Below are 16,614 nucleotides of genomic sequence, written 5' to 3' on the forward strand. Positions count from 1 at the left end.
TTTGTGTGCCATTATGCTGTGTCAATGTTAAAAATGGCTTCACCATTCTTTTTTAATTTTTAAAATTTTCATTCTTTTCATTTCTTAATTTCAATTTTTAAACATTTCTTCAAATATGTTAAAACTATTTCCCCTCAAAATGTTTATTCTACCTAGAAATTACAGAAGATTCAACAAGAATTTCGAAAGCTTGCAGAAGAGAAGGAGATAATGGAGGATGAACTTCAAAAGATGAAAGGTTCAGAGGTAATTATTTTTCCAAAACTTCTACTTAGAAATTACAGAGGATTCAACAAAAATTTGAAAGCTTATGGAAGAGATAATGAAGGATGAACTTAAAGATGAATGCTTCACAGGTATGATTATATTTTACAGAAGCTGCAATACTAAACAAGCTTATTGGAGAGGAAACCCATTGAACACAGACTTAATTCCAAGTGAACATGCACAGAATACATGCATAGAATACATCACTATCCAAACATTTGCTTATCTGAATATAAATAATTATTCCCAAACTTCACTTACTTTGTTCACTTACTTACCGTATTTTTCGCTCCTATAGGACACACTTTTCCCCCTCCAAAAATGAAGGGGAAATGTGGGTGTGTCCTATGGGGCGAATACAGGCTTTCGCTGAAGCCTGGAGAGCGAGAGGCTCTCGCTCTCCAGGCTTCAGGACGCTCTGCGCGACCCTCTGGAGCCCGGTGCCAAGCCGCACCGGCCTCCGGAGGGTCGTGCAGAGCTGCCTGCGCTCCCGGGCTCCGCACAGCTCTGTGCGACCCTCTGGAGCCCAGCGCCAAGCCGCGCCGGGCTCCGGAGGGTCGCACAGAAATGTTTGTATTCCGAAGCCTCGGGCACGCTGAAGAGCGCGCCCGGGCTTCGCACAACTGTCCGCAAGCCTGGGGAGACCGGCATGGCTCCCTAGGCTTGCGGATAGCAGGCTGTTCTGGGGGCTGGGGTTGGGGGAAGCTTGGGCTTCCCCCGCGCCAGCCCCGTGCCTGGGGGGGGGAAATAACTTTTTTTCTTTATTCCCCCCCAAAAAAACCTAGGTGTGTCCCATAGGGCGGCGTGTCCTATGGGGCGAAAAATACAGTACTTGTTTGTGATTTGCTGGTCAACGGGAACCATTTTGGGGCAGAAACCAAAATGGGGTTGAAACCATTTTGGGACAGGAACGGGGAGAGATTGGACATTTCAGAAAGCAGGGTTTTTCCTTTGTCTCTCTTTTGCTGATTGGCCACAGCCATTTTAGGAAGAAATGGTAGAAGAGGGAAGAAAGCTCGCAGTTTGGAAATGTTGCTGTAAGCAATAGTGGAAATTGCCCAATGAACAATTTCCTGGGAATGTCCGGAAAGTGGGACTTGCGTGTAGATGGGTTCTGCCAGACATTATACAACAGGAAAAAAGGATGAGAAGGGGAAAAGGAAAATAAGCAAATTCAGGAACTGACTTTTATATTGCATTATGTTCTTATTTATTGTAATATTGCTTAATGGATACAAATGGCACAGTACAACAGATATTATAGATGAGGTTGTTTTTCCATCCCTATATATGATGTTTTGTTGTTTTGTATACTCATGGTGTCTGTTTTAAGAGTGAAAATGTAACCAAGGGGAAGAGTGGGAATATTCTTCCTCTGTCAACGGTCTCTGGAAGTTCTGTGCTGTTTCCTGCCCATTGCATCTTCAAATGTACAACTGTACAAGGAACAAGTAATAATTTTCCTATGTAACCTATTTGGTGTTTTCTCACATACGTCTAACAGCAAGAAAAAGGAGTGCAAGATACAAGGAAAAAAATGTTATCAAAACTGGAAAAAGAAAAAGCAAAAGTTGAAGAAAAACCACCTCAAGTAATTGTAGAAAAGTAAGAAAAGTAATTAATAATCTAGATTGCAATCTAAACTCCCTTTCTTGGTTTGTTTGTGGGGTGGAAGTGTCCTCCACCCAGCCCTGACAATCTTCACTGGGTTCCACCCATAGAGTGAGGCTAGCATCATTTTGCTCACACAAAACTCTCCATTTGTTTTGCCTAGTGAATGGGAAACTAGAAGTGCCTCTATTGGTATCCCCACCAGTTGCAGCCTGCCGAAAGCCCCACAAAGAAGTTTGCTTCTGGCTTCAACTAGATTTGCTTCTAAAAAATTGACTTAAATTACCATTAGGAAGTGATATTCACCAAATTCAAGATAACTAACTCTGCAACCCCATGCATGACTATTAAGAAATAAGTTCTGTTGGGTTTACTTGGGTGCTTTGTCTTGATGCTGTGTGTATATGATATTGGCAGTTTTTCCTTACTTAATTTCACAGCAGCTTTTTGATACACTTGGCCATGTCTTCCTCCTGAACTGATTTGGTAGATGGGTATTAGAGGCATTTACAGTGGTTCCAACAGAGCATTAGGTGATCATCTCTTGCCCCCCTGGCAGTCATGCAATGGGGTGTTGCATGGTACCGTTTTGTTCACACTGCTGTTTAACAGTAGCATAAAACCATTGGAAGTGATAATTGGGTCATTTGGGGTGACATGTCATCAGTTGCACTTCTCTGTAACAGCTGAATTCAGAGAGGCTGTTGATTGGGGCCTGGACTTTGTGGTGGGCTTGATGAGGGCCAATACATAGACTCTGGACTCTGAATCCTGGTAAGACTGGCAGTTCCCAAGTCTGTATAATTGGTCAATTGCCTGCTTTAAACAGGGTCATGCTCATCCTGAAAGAGCAGTCTGGGATGCTTCCAAATATCTCTTTTTCACTAGGGGCCCAGGTGACATCACTGATTAGGAGTGCCTTTTACTAACTTTGGCTGATAGGACAGTTGCAACAATTTCTGGACTGGGATAGCTTTACTAGTACTGCTGGTCATGCACTGGTAAAATCCAGATTACTTTGCAGCGGTTCTATACAGAGCTGCCCATGAGGTTTAGTCAGAAGCTGCAGCTATTGCAAATTGCAGTGCCTTGACTGTTCATTGGCATTGACTGTAGCTACCATGAATAATACACCATTGCTGAAAGAACTGCAATGGCTGCCATTCATTTATTTCATTTATATCCCACCCCACAACTCTTTGTCCTCTATAATCCCCACAACAACCCTGTCAGGCAGGTTAATCTTAGAGGCAGCGATTGGCCCAATGTTACCCAGTACGCTGTAGAGATTTGAACCCTGGTCTTCCAGGTCCTAGTCCAGGGGTAAGCAAACAAAGGCCCAGGGGACGGATCCGGCCCAATCGCCTTCTAAATCCGGCCCATGGACGGTTGGGGAGTCAGTGTGTTTTTACATGAGTAGAATGTGTCCTTTTATTTAAAATGCATCCCTGGGTCATTTGTGGGGCATAGGAATTCATTAATCCCCCCCCCAATATAGTCTGCCTCCCCACAAGGTCTGAGGGACAGTGGACCGGTCCCCTGCTGAAAAAGTTTGCTGACCCCTGCCTAGTCCAACACTCTAACCAGTATATCACACTGGCTCTCAGTGTGATTAACTACCAAGCTAAGTTAAAGCTGTTGCTATTAGTGTACAAAGCTCATACAAGTTTGGATAAAGATACCTAAAAGATTGGGTATATATAACAAATGAGACAATTCAGTCACTGAACTCTATGGGAGAGGGCCTTCTTCAGATACCATCTCATCAGCAGTCTGTTCAGACAGACACTGTTTCTATTGTCTATTGCTTTTACATATGGATTTATTTTTAATTGTTTTAATCTATGGAGTTGTTTTTATTGTGGATGTTTCTGATATGAAATTGGTTCAAGATACTTTATGTGAAGTGATTCATAAACTGAATCAAATAAATAAATGTTTGTGAACATTCTGCACCATTATTCTAGTTTCACCAATTTATGACACCTCTGCAGGAACAATAAAATGTATTTTGAGTGCCTTATTGACTTCACAGTTTGCCTTATATGTTCTTAATTACAGACCAGCAAGACCAATTCCTATTCCTTTAAAGCACAAAGAAGCTGAAAACCAAAAAATGAAAGAAGACTTAGCTAAAGCTCAGGTAATATGTATTCTAGTTCCCTGCAAATGTCTTAAGTTCTAATTTTTTAAAAAATAAACTTTAACCCAAAAAGGGTTGATAAAACCACCAACATATCACAGAACATATCTGTGGACTATGATTTGATAGTGGTTTTCTTTTGGCTGTGGATTTATGCAGCAGTGGCTGCTGCCTACAAAACCTGGTAGGGCTGCTAGGAGGTCACAAGGGCGTAGCCAACTTGTTCTGGTTTTCTACATATCCTCCTCCTTTCAGGGGTATCCGGTATAGGGGGTGCAAGGGACTTCAGCCCCCTAAATATTTTGAGGAAGGGGGTAAGGCCCCTCCAGTATTGAGGGGGCTGCCATCCCCCGCCACCCCAGGCGATTGTCAGAGTGCCAGGCAGGGGCGGGTGGCTTGGAGGGTGATTTTCGCCCTCCACATCCTCTGCTGTGATTGCCAGAATGGCCTAGCAGGCACCTGCACATCCTACAGGCATGGCCCAATGGGTGTGTGTTTGCGTCAGTGTTACACGTGTGACATCATACATGCACGAGAACTCCCCCAATGTTGGGCCCAGCTTGGCATGCCTGCCTCCTTTGCAAAGATGCCTCAGACATCTAGGCACTGCAGTTTTTCAAACAGTTAGCTCCTAACTCAGAGGTCGTCAAACTAAGACCCGCGGGCTGTATATGGCTCGGTCGTCAAACTCGGTCAGCCCCCGCACTAAACAGGTGCAGCGCAGAGGCCTCGCTGTGCGGAGGCTGACTTCCGCGATGCAGCATGGATTCTGATTGGCTGCAGGAAGCTCCTGCAGCCAATCAAAAGCCGAGGATGTCTCTGGGCGGGCAGCGATGGCTTCTGGGCGCCACCCCTTCCTTCCTGCTGAGGTAGCCGAGCAGGAGGAAGCGGCGGAGGCTGCCCAGGCCAGCAGCATCTGGGTGCCACCCCTTCCTTCCCGAAGAGGTGGCAGAACAGGAGGAAGCGGCGGTGGTGCAGAGGCTGCCTCCGCCGCCCAGGCCAGTGGCATCTGGGTACTACCCCTTCCTTCCCGCTAAGGTGGCCAAGTGGAAGGAAGCGGCTGAGCAGGAAGGAAACGCAGCCACTGACAGAGAGGATGCCAATGCTTCCAAAGACGAGGCAGCGTCGGTGGCTGTGGCATGAGTGGCATAGGTGGGGGGGGCCCTTTCGGGAGGGAGGTTGCTTTCGGGAGGTGGTGGGTCCTGCCCCCCCAAGGTCTGAGGGACAGTGGACTGGCCCCCTCCTGAAAAAGTTTGCTGACCCCTGTCCTAACTAAACTGAAAAGTGATTTAAAAGGGGTTCCTGCTGTTACCTTTGCTTCTCTACAAAAGTTATGTGCTCCCCCATGCTGGTTCTTTCCCTTACCCTCTTTTTCAAAGAAGCAGTTGACACTCAAAATATTTCAGTTTTATTACTTAGTAAGTGTCTTACCGTGCTTCAGGAGGGTCACTGCAGGGACAAGTTCTAATGTCAGTTTATGCTAGAATAATTGTAATTGACTCTGAAGTAAGCCCCACTGAATTCTATGAGGACTGCTCCAAGCTCAAATTCAGCCCCAAAGAAGCACCTTAGTTCTGCTCCAGAACTGGCAGGGAAGCAGTAATGTGATGGGAAGCAGACAAACCAAGAGAAGGCAGCAAACAGAGTGAAAGGCTTATGTGGCTAATGTAATGATAATATAATAGTACTCCAGGATACAAGAGAAAATACACAGGGAATAAAGGATCACATGGGAGGGTTTAAAAAGCAGAGCTACCAAGGAAAGAAGCTACTCAAGGTTCACAAACTTGTTGAAGGAGGAAACGAAATCATGACTACCAGAGTTCAGAGAAGCAGAGGGGAAGGGTATAAACAAGACAACCCACTCACACATGATCCACTCCCAGAGAAAGTAAAAGCTTCTCAGAAAAATAAACTGATCTGATAATCAAAGGCACAATCACCCAAACTGTAAGGGACGGGAATGAAGTGGAAGGGGAAGAGAGGAAAGATGTGTGAGGAGGAAAAGTAAAATCAAAGGCTGACAGGGGAGAAACAAATTCCAAAGACATTCCAAATCACACAAAACTTACCCAGGGCAGCAAGGAACAAATGGGGGTGGGCAGGGGGAGAGAAAATACACAATAGTACAAGAAGTGAGGCTAAATGTGATCAAGGAGAAAAAGAATGCCCTGGATGGGAAGCAGGAAATCGGCAGCACTATATAATATGAAGCAAACTACTTCCTCAACTCTGCAATCCCTGCCTGTGGGGGATAGATGGCAGTATCGACGTATCTGATGAATTTACCAGTATGTCCAGAGAGAAAGTAATCACTGTAACATTAAGGGAATCCAGTCAGAGCCTAAAGCAGTTCCAGGCCAGGTTTTACCAAACAAATAAAAATAAATGTCCAGAAGGTGATGTTACACTTCAGGCAAGGAAGATGTATCCAAATTTGCTTTTATTTTCTTGCAGAACTATCCCTACAGTTTATGAAAGGACTAAAACAGGATTCAGTGGCTATTGTCCTTCTCCGATGCCCCAGCAGTTCATGCTTCTCTTTCCCCAGAGTTCTACTCTTATTATTTTTTACTTAAAGGAGTAGTAACATACTAATATAAATTTTCATAAGATTAAGGCAGACCCAGGTGATTCACACCTAAGCACCATTTCCACCATCAAGTTGATGGATTCGCCAGATCAAAAAATAATTGCATGTTCCAGCACTCCCACCCTTCCCTCTCATTATAATTAATTGTCCTATTTAGTCCATTAACTTTAGTAAGTTTGGAAAATATGAAACCTCCCCATACAAAAAACAAATCGATGTAACTAAAAAAAGGAAAAAAGTACCGTAGCTATTGTACAAAAAGAGATGTGTCCCCGGTGGTCACTCGCACAAATAACCAGTTCAGTTGTGTGGGGTGGGGGATTACCAAATAAAATAAATAAATAAGCAAGCACCTAATCAGTGAATACAAACATAGTCCTAGGGCCTAGTTAATGCTGTGTGGCTTTCAAGGAAACAGCTCTGAGCATTCTGGGACTGCACTTTAAGGCAACCCTTCCTCATCCTATACAGAAGCTTGAGTATAGTTAAAGCCATGGTTTTCCCAGTAGTGATGTATGGAAATGAGAGCTGGGCCATAAAGAAGGCTGATTGCCGAAGAATTGATGCTTTTGAATTATGGTGCTGGAGGAGACTCTTGAGAGTCCCATGGACTGCAAGAAGACCAAACCTATTCATTCTTAAGGAAATCAGCCCTGAGTGCTCACTGGAAGGACAGATCGTGAAGTTGAGGCTCCAATACTTTGGCCACCTCATGAGAAGAGAAGACTCCCTGGAAAAGACCCTGATGTTGGGAAAGATTGAGGGCACAAGGAGAAGGGGACGACAGGGGACAAGATGGTTGGACAGTGTTCTTGAAGCTACGAACATGAGTATGACCAAACTGCGGGAGGCTGTGGAAGACAGGAATGCCTGGCATGCTCTGGTCCATGGGGTCACGAAGAGTCAGACACGGCTAAACAACTAAACAACAACAAAGTTTGAGTGTACCAGCCTTCACTGGGGACTCGGCTAGACTGGTAAAGGAAAAGTGTATTACATAACACTGTGACACCAGATGGCGCTGTGGAGTCCCATCTTTCCAACCAGATTTCCTTGTATGCAGTTTGCAATGTGTTTAACTGAAACGCTTCTTTGATGTCTCTAGATCCAGCTTAGGTCTATGGACACAGTAGTACCTCGTATTATGTAACCCACTGGTTACGTAAATTTCACAACAACAACAACAACAACAACAACAACAACAACATATTTATACCCCGCCCATCTGGGTGGGTTTCCCCAGGCACTCTGGGCGGCTTCCAACAAAACACTAAAATGCAATAAAAACACTTTCATGTTACGAAAGTGACAAACCTGGTTTTGGACCAAGTATTGGACCGGGTTTTGCCGCATGCACAGAAGCATTCTACTGCCCTGCGCGCATGCACAGAAGCAGGTCCTCCGGTTGCAAAAACCTTGGGATCTGGCCGGACCTCCAGAACGGATCCCGTCCGCAACCAGAGGTACCACTGTATATATCTTAGTTCCATGTTTTGCAACATAGCTGTGCTTGAAACTACTAGAAACTACCAGTCCCCTTTCCTTCCTTCCTACCTTACCACCCAACCCTTTCCTCCTATCCTTTCTGGTCAGTCCTCTTTCTGTTATGCTCCTCAGGTCCTGATCTGAGCCTTGAAAAGCACATAGAGCTGAAAGAGGAAGTGTCAGAGAGTGCCGGAGTTCCTACTTCCTCTTTCATCTTTATCTACAGGACCTAAGGGATAAAATATTTTCTGGACATATTTCAATTTGGCAATGATTAAGCTGTTACTTGATCTTTACTATACAATATCACACAACTGTGACACCATTATCAGTAATGTTGTTTGATTTAGAATCACATGCTTTATTATAGCTTCAAAAGAGAAGGATTCTTTTATTTCACAAAAAAACATATCCCCCTCACTTATTACTTAAAATAATCAGGCCTCATTGCCTGTCCTTTCAACTCAATTAATGCATTGGTAATTAGTTTCTTTTGGAACAGATCCTCTGGGACATATTTGGAAAACCAAATATGTTTGCATATCTTTATGATTACATTAAGGTGCAGTGTATGTTTGTGGAATGGTAGAGAATATTCTAGAATGTTGCTGTATGGATATTTTGATAAGAAACCCAAATTGTGAATTTAAATGTCTAAACATATTTTGACATTGTAGGCAAATATTCAGACTCTTGAACAAGAGAAGAAAATGCTTGAAGAGAAACTACAGAAAGCCTTAGAGGTATTGCTTGCACAGTTTTGATGTTGTTAAAAGGTAAAGGTAAAGGACCCCTGACAGTTAATTTCAGTCGTGAATGACTCTGGGGTTGCAGCGCTCATCTCGCTTTACTGGCCGAGGGAGCTGACGTTTGTCTGCAGACAGTTTTTCTGGGTCATATGGCCAGCATGACTAAGCAGCTTCTTGCGAAACCAGAGCAGTGCATGGAAACGCTGTTTACCTTCCTGCCGGAGCGGTACCTATTTATCTACTTTAACGTGCTTTCGAACTGCTAGGTTGGCAGGAGCTGGGACCAAACAATGGGAGTTCACCCCGTCGCAGGGATTCGAACCACCAACCTTCCGATCGACAAGCCCAAGGGTCAGTGGTTTATACCATAGCGCCACCCCCGTTGATGTTGTTAAGAAACATTAAAAGGAGAAACAGTTACAAGTTGAGGTTTCATAAATTGTTACTAGAATTAGGGGTTGTTTTAAACCACCATGTGTATTCAACCTTCATGCCCACTCAACTGCTGTAGATTTCTCATATCACAAAGCACAGTAGAAGGAATAAGTGAAATTGGTCTAGACTTTAGTCCTACAGCTTCATATTCCATTGTTTCTCATGCCCACAATAACAAGACCTGCAAACTGTCCTTGCTTGTCCACTTCCTTCCTGTCAATAGTGGTTAGCCACACTTCTCCCTAGCTATTTTGTGAGATTTTGCCTCCTCTCTCTTTGACTCTTTTCTTCAAAATGCTTCTACCTTTCCAATGCTCTGGTTTTCATTCCATTGTTTACTTTAGCCTTCAGTTTAGGCAACGTCTCTCACACTCCTGTCTCCAGTCCCTCCTCAGTCACAGCAGTAGGTCCTTTGTTCATAAGCTCTGTATATTTCCCCCCCAAAGATCTCTTCTTCGGTCATGTCTCTGCTTAGTCAACCTTCTTTTTTATTGATCTGCCTTTTCCTCTCTTCTTCTTTCTCTTTCCACTGCTTATGCTGTACCCTTATGCTGCACCATTCTTTCAGTCATTCAGATTCCGGGCTTCCTGCTATTTAGCTTCCTTTTTGGTGAGACATTGAATCATTAAATTAGAAGGACTATCAAAGATAATCTAGCCCAACCTTATGATAGTGTAGAAAATGCACTTCTACAGCATCTTCGAGACATGGATGGCACTGTGGTCTAAACCACTGAGCCCCTTGTGCTTTCTGATCGGAAAGTTGGCGGTTTGAATCTGCACGATGGGGTGAGCTCTCGTTGCTATGTCCCAGCTCCTGCCAATCTAGCAGTTCGAAAGCATACCAGTGCAAGTAGATAAATAGGTATCGCTGTGGCGGGAAGGCAAACTGTTTCTGTGCTCTCTGGCACTCGTCATGGTTCTCTGTGTGCCAGTAACAATTTAGTCATGCTAGCCACATGATCCGGAGAGCTGTCTGGGAACAAACGCCAGCTCTCTCAGTCCAAAAAGCGAAATGAGCAAGATGAGAGCCACATCCCATAGTCACCTTTGACTGGACTTAAATGTCCAGGGTACCTTTACCTTTACAGCGTCTTCAATAGGTAGCAGCTCACCCTCCACTTCAAAGCTAATGAAGAAGAATCCACCACTATCTATCGCAGTTTGTGTCACTGTTGAGCAGCCTGTACTATCAAGAGGTTCTTCCTAATGTTTAGTTTAAACTATTTTTATTTGAATTTGTTTGATTCTTAGCCACTGGAGGAACAGAAAACAAATTGCTCCATTGTCTATGAGCTTCTTTCCAACCTTCAGACTGCTGTCTTCCCCAGCTGCTGCTATTCTTAATATTCGTGTGAGCTTTGTTACAGCCCCACAGAAACTCAACTGTAAACTATGCTGGCAGTTGGATTCCCTGAGCATCTGGAATGTTTGTCGGCATTCTATGCTATTATGCCAGTTTGTCCAATTGGTGTTAGAAACTTTATCTCTAGGCAAGTAGAATATAATACAGATAATATTGTTGCTTCTGAGCTGAAACTGTTTAAATTACTGTATTATGGTTTTATTTTTCTTTTAGTCTTGTCTGGGTTTCTCCAGATATTGTTGACTCTAGGACCCCCTCCTCACAAACTGTACATTTCACATTAAATAAATGTAAATGTTGTATTTATTTTTTAAAAATAGGAAGCTGAGATGGCTAAGGTTCATCTTGCTGAAGTACCTCCAACTATTCCAGATTGGCAGTTCCCTTATACAGAAATTGAAGATGAAAAAGATGTGCAGAAGAAAGGCAAAAAAGGAACAAAACCTAAAGGAACAGATGTACAAAAATTGGCTGTCAGTCCACCTGAAACAGGAAAAGCAGGAGAAACATTTCCAGCAAAAGATGTGAAACAGAAGAGAAAGGGGTCATTTATAGACATGGATAAAGCACTGAGCGAAGGTCAGGAAAAAGAACCTGAAAAACGGATGGAAGAATCACGGAAAACAAAAGCAGGGAAATCAGAGGGAGTAAGTAATGCTTCCTATTTTGGTTACTAAAATATAGATAAATTTTGAATGAAGCAGTAGTTACAAGTTTATACTCCTTCCTCTGATAACATTATGGCTATATATTTTGAATATGAATGGCTAGGCATAACATTGGCAATATATGTATGCAGCATGCAGCTTGAGCCTTTTGTTAAGCAGAGGAAATAATAATGGAGGAGATAGGATACTGACTCACTGAAAATAAAATCAACCATTCTGGTTTAGACCAGTGATCCATCTCTAGACCAATATCTTGACAATGGCCAAGTGGCCAGATGTAGGTATCCTACAAAGTTATAACTGCATAGGATTTGAAGAACATCACTGCAATTCCTTTGGATTTACCTTAGGTATTTACATTTAGATAATGTTTTATTTGAACTCTATATCTTTATTTCTTTCAACAATTTATGTGCTGTTTAATTACAAAGTTCAAGAGAACTCATACAGTGAAACTAAAAATGAGTTAAAACTGTAAAATTAAAATTCAGTTACAAAACCTATTTGAATAATAGCCAGATGTTCAGAAGGGAAGGGGGCCTGGCTGACCTTAACTGGAAGGGAATTTCATAAAATTGGACACAGTACAGAATTCATGACTCTTGGTGGTTATGAGCAGTATGTCTAAGCCATGTCAACTAACAACATCTCTTCCAAATAGTTCAGTGATTGAGGAGAGTTGTATGATATCATGTGGTCCCTAAGCAAACATAGGAGCAGACCCTTTGTGATGCTCCTGTCTATGTGCTTGCACAGAACAGACCTTCCTGCCTTCTCTGTGGAGATTTTAAACAATAAATGCAAGCAGAAAAATTTCTTACTGTAAAATTGGCTCTTGTTTAGAAATAAATTTCTCCAGTCCAGAAAATGGTTAAAAAAGCTTTACTAATAGAACTTAGCTTCAAACATTACAAAAACAAGGAAAACATGTTGTCTCATACACAGACAAGCATATTCTGCTCCCAGTATAAAGTTTGTAGGCTTAATTTAGCAAAAATCCAATATTTGAGCTTTCCAGCCTATCTGCCTCAGGCTGTTTAGAACAAAGGGAATATAGATTTAACATGGAGGAATTTAGTCAATTGACATATATAAACATCTTGTAACCCAATGTCAGTCTCATGACTTCAGAAAGATAGAATAATAGAATTGTGGAGTTGGAAGGGACCTTGACAGTCATCTAGTCCCCTACAATGCAGGAAAGATTACCACACTCTTGTAATGGAAATTTACAGATATCCTCCACTTCAGTCCCCATGGAAAAACACTGGCTTCCCTTCCCAGTTAACTTCAATACTAATACATTCATTCAGCATTTTTATGTAACATTAAATATCTTAACTCTCTGAACTCTCCCACTGTCCTTCCTGTTAAACAGCAGCAACTCAGCTGCTTGGAAGTCAGGTCAGCCCTGCTGCCACTACTGGTAGGCTGAGCCAGGGATAACAATAGGCAGAGCTCTGCAAGACTCTAATCAGATGCAGATGCAAGTAAGTCCTGTTGAATGTAGTAGACATATTTCTGTGTAATATGCATTGGATAGTATTAGTAGTGCAATAGGACTTGGTCCAAAGAATATATATTTGATTGCAGCATTAGGATTCCCTTCTGTTTTTACTCTCCTTCACCTTTAACATCAGCCTGACATACGGAAATTAAACAGGTAAAGCCCTTTGTAGCATGGTAGTGAGGAAAGCAGTCTCCAGCTTCAGATTCTGCTCATATAGTTAGAGGGGAGGACTTAGAAATGCATAGGATTGCAGCTTTCATTAATTTTTTTGTCTGCCTAACAGGCAACTGCAAAACTCAGAGGAGCAGAGCCTTTTTTTTTTTTAAAAAAGTTGGCAATCCTGCTGATAGTGTATAGTTGAGAAAGATGCTCAGATAATATATTTGCAAATTGCAGGTGTCAAATAGAGTTACCATGTTTTCTTCTCAGAGGTATCATGAGCTGCAAGAGAGACCAATGATCAACATATGTAGCTTTCCCCGGAACTGAGATTCGACAAAATTTTGTAGCCTGCTTCACTCCAGGCACTGAAATAAATATGCCCTAAATTTTTCAGCTGGCACAAATCAGTTACACCTCACTCCATGCCATTTCATAGTAGGCAAACCTCAACATTAGATATGGCATGTGAACATCAGGCCCCTCTCTCAAGGTGCAGCCCCCATTTCACAGCATCCAAAGCTCAACTGTAGTTAAAATACACAAACAGTGCACATCAAGAAAGAAAAAGAAAAAGTAACACATCATTTTATACCTGCCAAAGCTCTCAGACCCCCATCGTGTGCAAGTCAAGCAACATTTTTTTTAAAAAAGAAATAGTAACTGGGATTTATTTATTTACAGTACACATGTCTACTCAGACTCCCCCCCGCCCCCGTTGAATTAAATAGGATTTACTCCCAAGGAAGTCCATATAGGACTGCAGCCTATATGGGAGTAGGGAGAGAATTGAAGTACGGTATATACAGTGCTATCTTGGTTCACGAACATAATCCGTTCTGGAAGTCCATTCAACTACTGAAATATTCAAAAACCAAGGCACAGCTTCCGATTGGCGCAGGCACCCTGGAAACAATAGCCAACAGCCGCATCGGACGTATGGCTTCCAAAAAACGCTTGAAAACTGGAACACTTACTTCTGGGTTTTCGGCGCTTGGGAGCCAAAATGTTTGAGTACCAAGGCGTTAGAGAACCAAGGTTCCACTGTACTCCTCGTAGCACTGAGCTGGAAACATATTACATTCATTTTGCTCAACAGATGATCAGCATGCTATTTTTCAGAATTCAGAATTCTTTTCTAAATATATGATGCAATACCAACCTAAATCTTCCTGTTGTATGAATGTTTCTTCATGGTTGTAAATAAGTGAGATTTCAGGCATGATACTTACGATAAAAAGCAGTATGTTTGCCGGGAGCAGGGCCACAGTGAGTAGATCTACCTCTTGGCACCCATGAGTACAGTGTGAAGGCTTCCTCCCTGTAGGTGTTCGTGCTGTGTATGTGGGTGCCAGGAGCTACTTGGCGGGCATAGTGTAGGGGTCTGGCTACTTGACACACTCCTCACTCATGTATTAGATGCTGAATAGGGCTATAATTTCCATTCCATTTGTTCTACAGTTCTGTATAGTCTTACATAATTTTGTCTCCATAGGCTGATTCCAAAAGTGCGAAATCCAAAGAATCTGCAGAAATAAGAAAACGACGTCAAACAACAAAAGGGTAGGCATACTTGAAAGTTTATATCTTATTGGTAAGATAGTGCAGTGCAGTGCTGGAACTTTATATACTGATTGGCTGTAAAAACAAACAAACCTCAAAGCAGTTCACAAAAAGGATACAACAATCTTTACATAGGGCCATTTGTTAACACACATTCATGAGTATGCTTAACATATGACTGTTACAAAAAAGTAGTGGGATTGCATGATTGGGAAGCTTTGATTTCTGTCTTTCCAGAGTAGCATTACAAAAACAGTTATAAACAGTGACTTTGACTACAAGCCACTGTAAAATAAAAATGTGATTCCCCTCCCCAGTCATATTTTTAAAAATTAATACTTGCTGCTTTCTAACGTGCTTTTTGTCCCATGCTAAGAAAATGTAATACATCAAGAGATGTGAGGTTGTGGTGCATACATACTATTTTGTTTTGCTTTGCTGTTACGGTGCACAATTACACTTTTTAGCTGCTACTGAAATTTTAGATACTCTTGATGGCTAAGATATAGGCATTAGGGATAGATGAATCTGTCAGTTTCAGTTTCTCTTGGTTTCTCACTTTTCCAATCTTAAGTTTAGTTAGTTCAACATTTCCACTTCAGATTATTAATTATTAATTAATTAATTAAAGACCCTCATGAAAATTCACCAGCAATTTAATGTGCATTTCTCATTCACAAATTTGTGGGTTATTTTCACTAGCATATGCATTTGTGTGCACGTTCCCCCCTAATACACACATATGTTGGTTTTCCTGTGGCACAGTGGTTCAGTGTGTCTGGCAGTTAACCAGAAGGTTGGTGGTTTGAGCCCCACCAGGGACAGCTGTGGGCAGGATTCCTGCATTGCAGGGGATTGAACCAGATGACTTTCAAGGTCCCTTCCAACTCTATAGTTCTAAGATCCTATTAAATATTTTGCATATTTTACTAAATATTTTTAATATAGGAATGTATAAAAATAACCTTTCATTGAATAATTGAATAATCTTGTGGCACCAAATGTATTATGGTATGAGCTTTTGTGGGCTCAAGCCCACTTTGTCAGAAGCATGAAGTGATATATTAGTTGGCAAGTATGTAAAGGAGCTACTCTCACATAGCTATGCTATCATTCACAATGTGATTTGAAAGACCTTTAAATTAATAGAAAAACTTCTATTGAGAAGAACAGACTTTAGCTCACAGCAAGGTTTTCTGGTCATGGGCAGCCCATCCTATTTTGCTGCCTGAGGTGAAAGAGGAAGGTGCTGTCACCCAGCTGAAGCTTCACTTACTGGGGTTGTGCAGTTGCAGCTTCTGTGTTCCAGTGAGATCTTGTGAGGAGTCTGTGAGATCTTGGGGGAACATAAGAGCCATGGTTGCTTCTCCTTACTTCTCCACTAGCAGCAGTGGGGGGCGGGCAGCAGGCAGGGCACTCCACTGCCATGGAATAAGTGAGAAGCAGCAGCGATGGCAGCAAGATCTCATGAGAGCTGCACAAGATCTTGTCAGAAGCTGCAGCTTCTCTTGATTTTTGGGCAGGGGTGGGTGGGATTCCTTCCTCCTAAGGCTGTTGCTGCAGTCCGCCTCAAGAGTAGGCTGGCCCTGCTTCTGCTGTTCATCTATGATCCCATTCTTGTTTTGAAGAATATGACAGAAATCAAATAAATTTTATATTGGAGGGTAGTATGTGTATATATGTAGGTTAAGCATGAAATATCAGGAAAATCATAAAACACAACAGGAATACAGTGAATTGCAATTGGGTATAACAGAGACAATCCAGATTTAGCGGCAGTTAAAAATATATATTAAATCTTCATCATTAAAATATAACCTAAAATTGTCATTTAAAACCTTAGTCATTTGAAATATTTGCTAATGATAATAATATTTTAAATATCTGCTTATAAAGTTATAGAATCTCCTTCATTGAAGGTTTTCACATAAATTTTAAACAGGTTTTTGTAATGAATCCTATCCTTTCTTCTCAAACCATTCTGCATGTACTCAGAATGAACCTTCGCTAAGACTGGATCACTTGGTCACTTGAGTTTCTTATTGGCCTAAAATACACATGTATA

General features: G+C 42.0%; 1 protein-coding gene across 4 annotated transcripts in view; it reads left to right on the forward strand.

The window, feature by feature from the left end:
• CCDC7 (coiled-coil domain containing 7) overlaps positions 1 to 16,614 on the forward strand; it is a 165,565-nt gene that overhangs the window by 25,871 nt on the left and 123,080 nt on the right. For 3 of the 4 annotated variants that reach the window (XM_082193696.1, XM_082193699.1, XM_082193697.1), the window contains exons 13-18: positions 157 to 246; positions 1,769 to 1,872; positions 3,940 to 4,021; positions 8,777 to 8,842; positions 10,970 to 11,296; positions 14,482 to 14,549. In XM_082193696.1, the coding sequence (XP_082049822.1) occupies positions 157 to 246; positions 1,769 to 1,872; positions 3,940 to 4,021; positions 8,777 to 8,842; positions 10,970 to 11,296; positions 14,482 to 14,549 (737 nt within the window). The remainder of the gene's footprint in view (positions 1 to 156; positions 247 to 1,768; positions 1,873 to 3,939; positions 4,022 to 8,776; positions 8,843 to 10,969; positions 11,297 to 14,481; positions 14,550 to 16,614) is intronic. The other variant, XM_082193698.1, reaches the window with a different exon arrangement.

Source organism: Podarcis vaucheri (assembly GCF_965113315.1).
Source record: "Podarcis vaucheri genome assembly, chromosome: 12".
NCBI lineage: Eukaryota > Metazoa > Chordata > Lepidosauria > Squamata > Lacertidae > Podarcis > Podarcis vaucheri.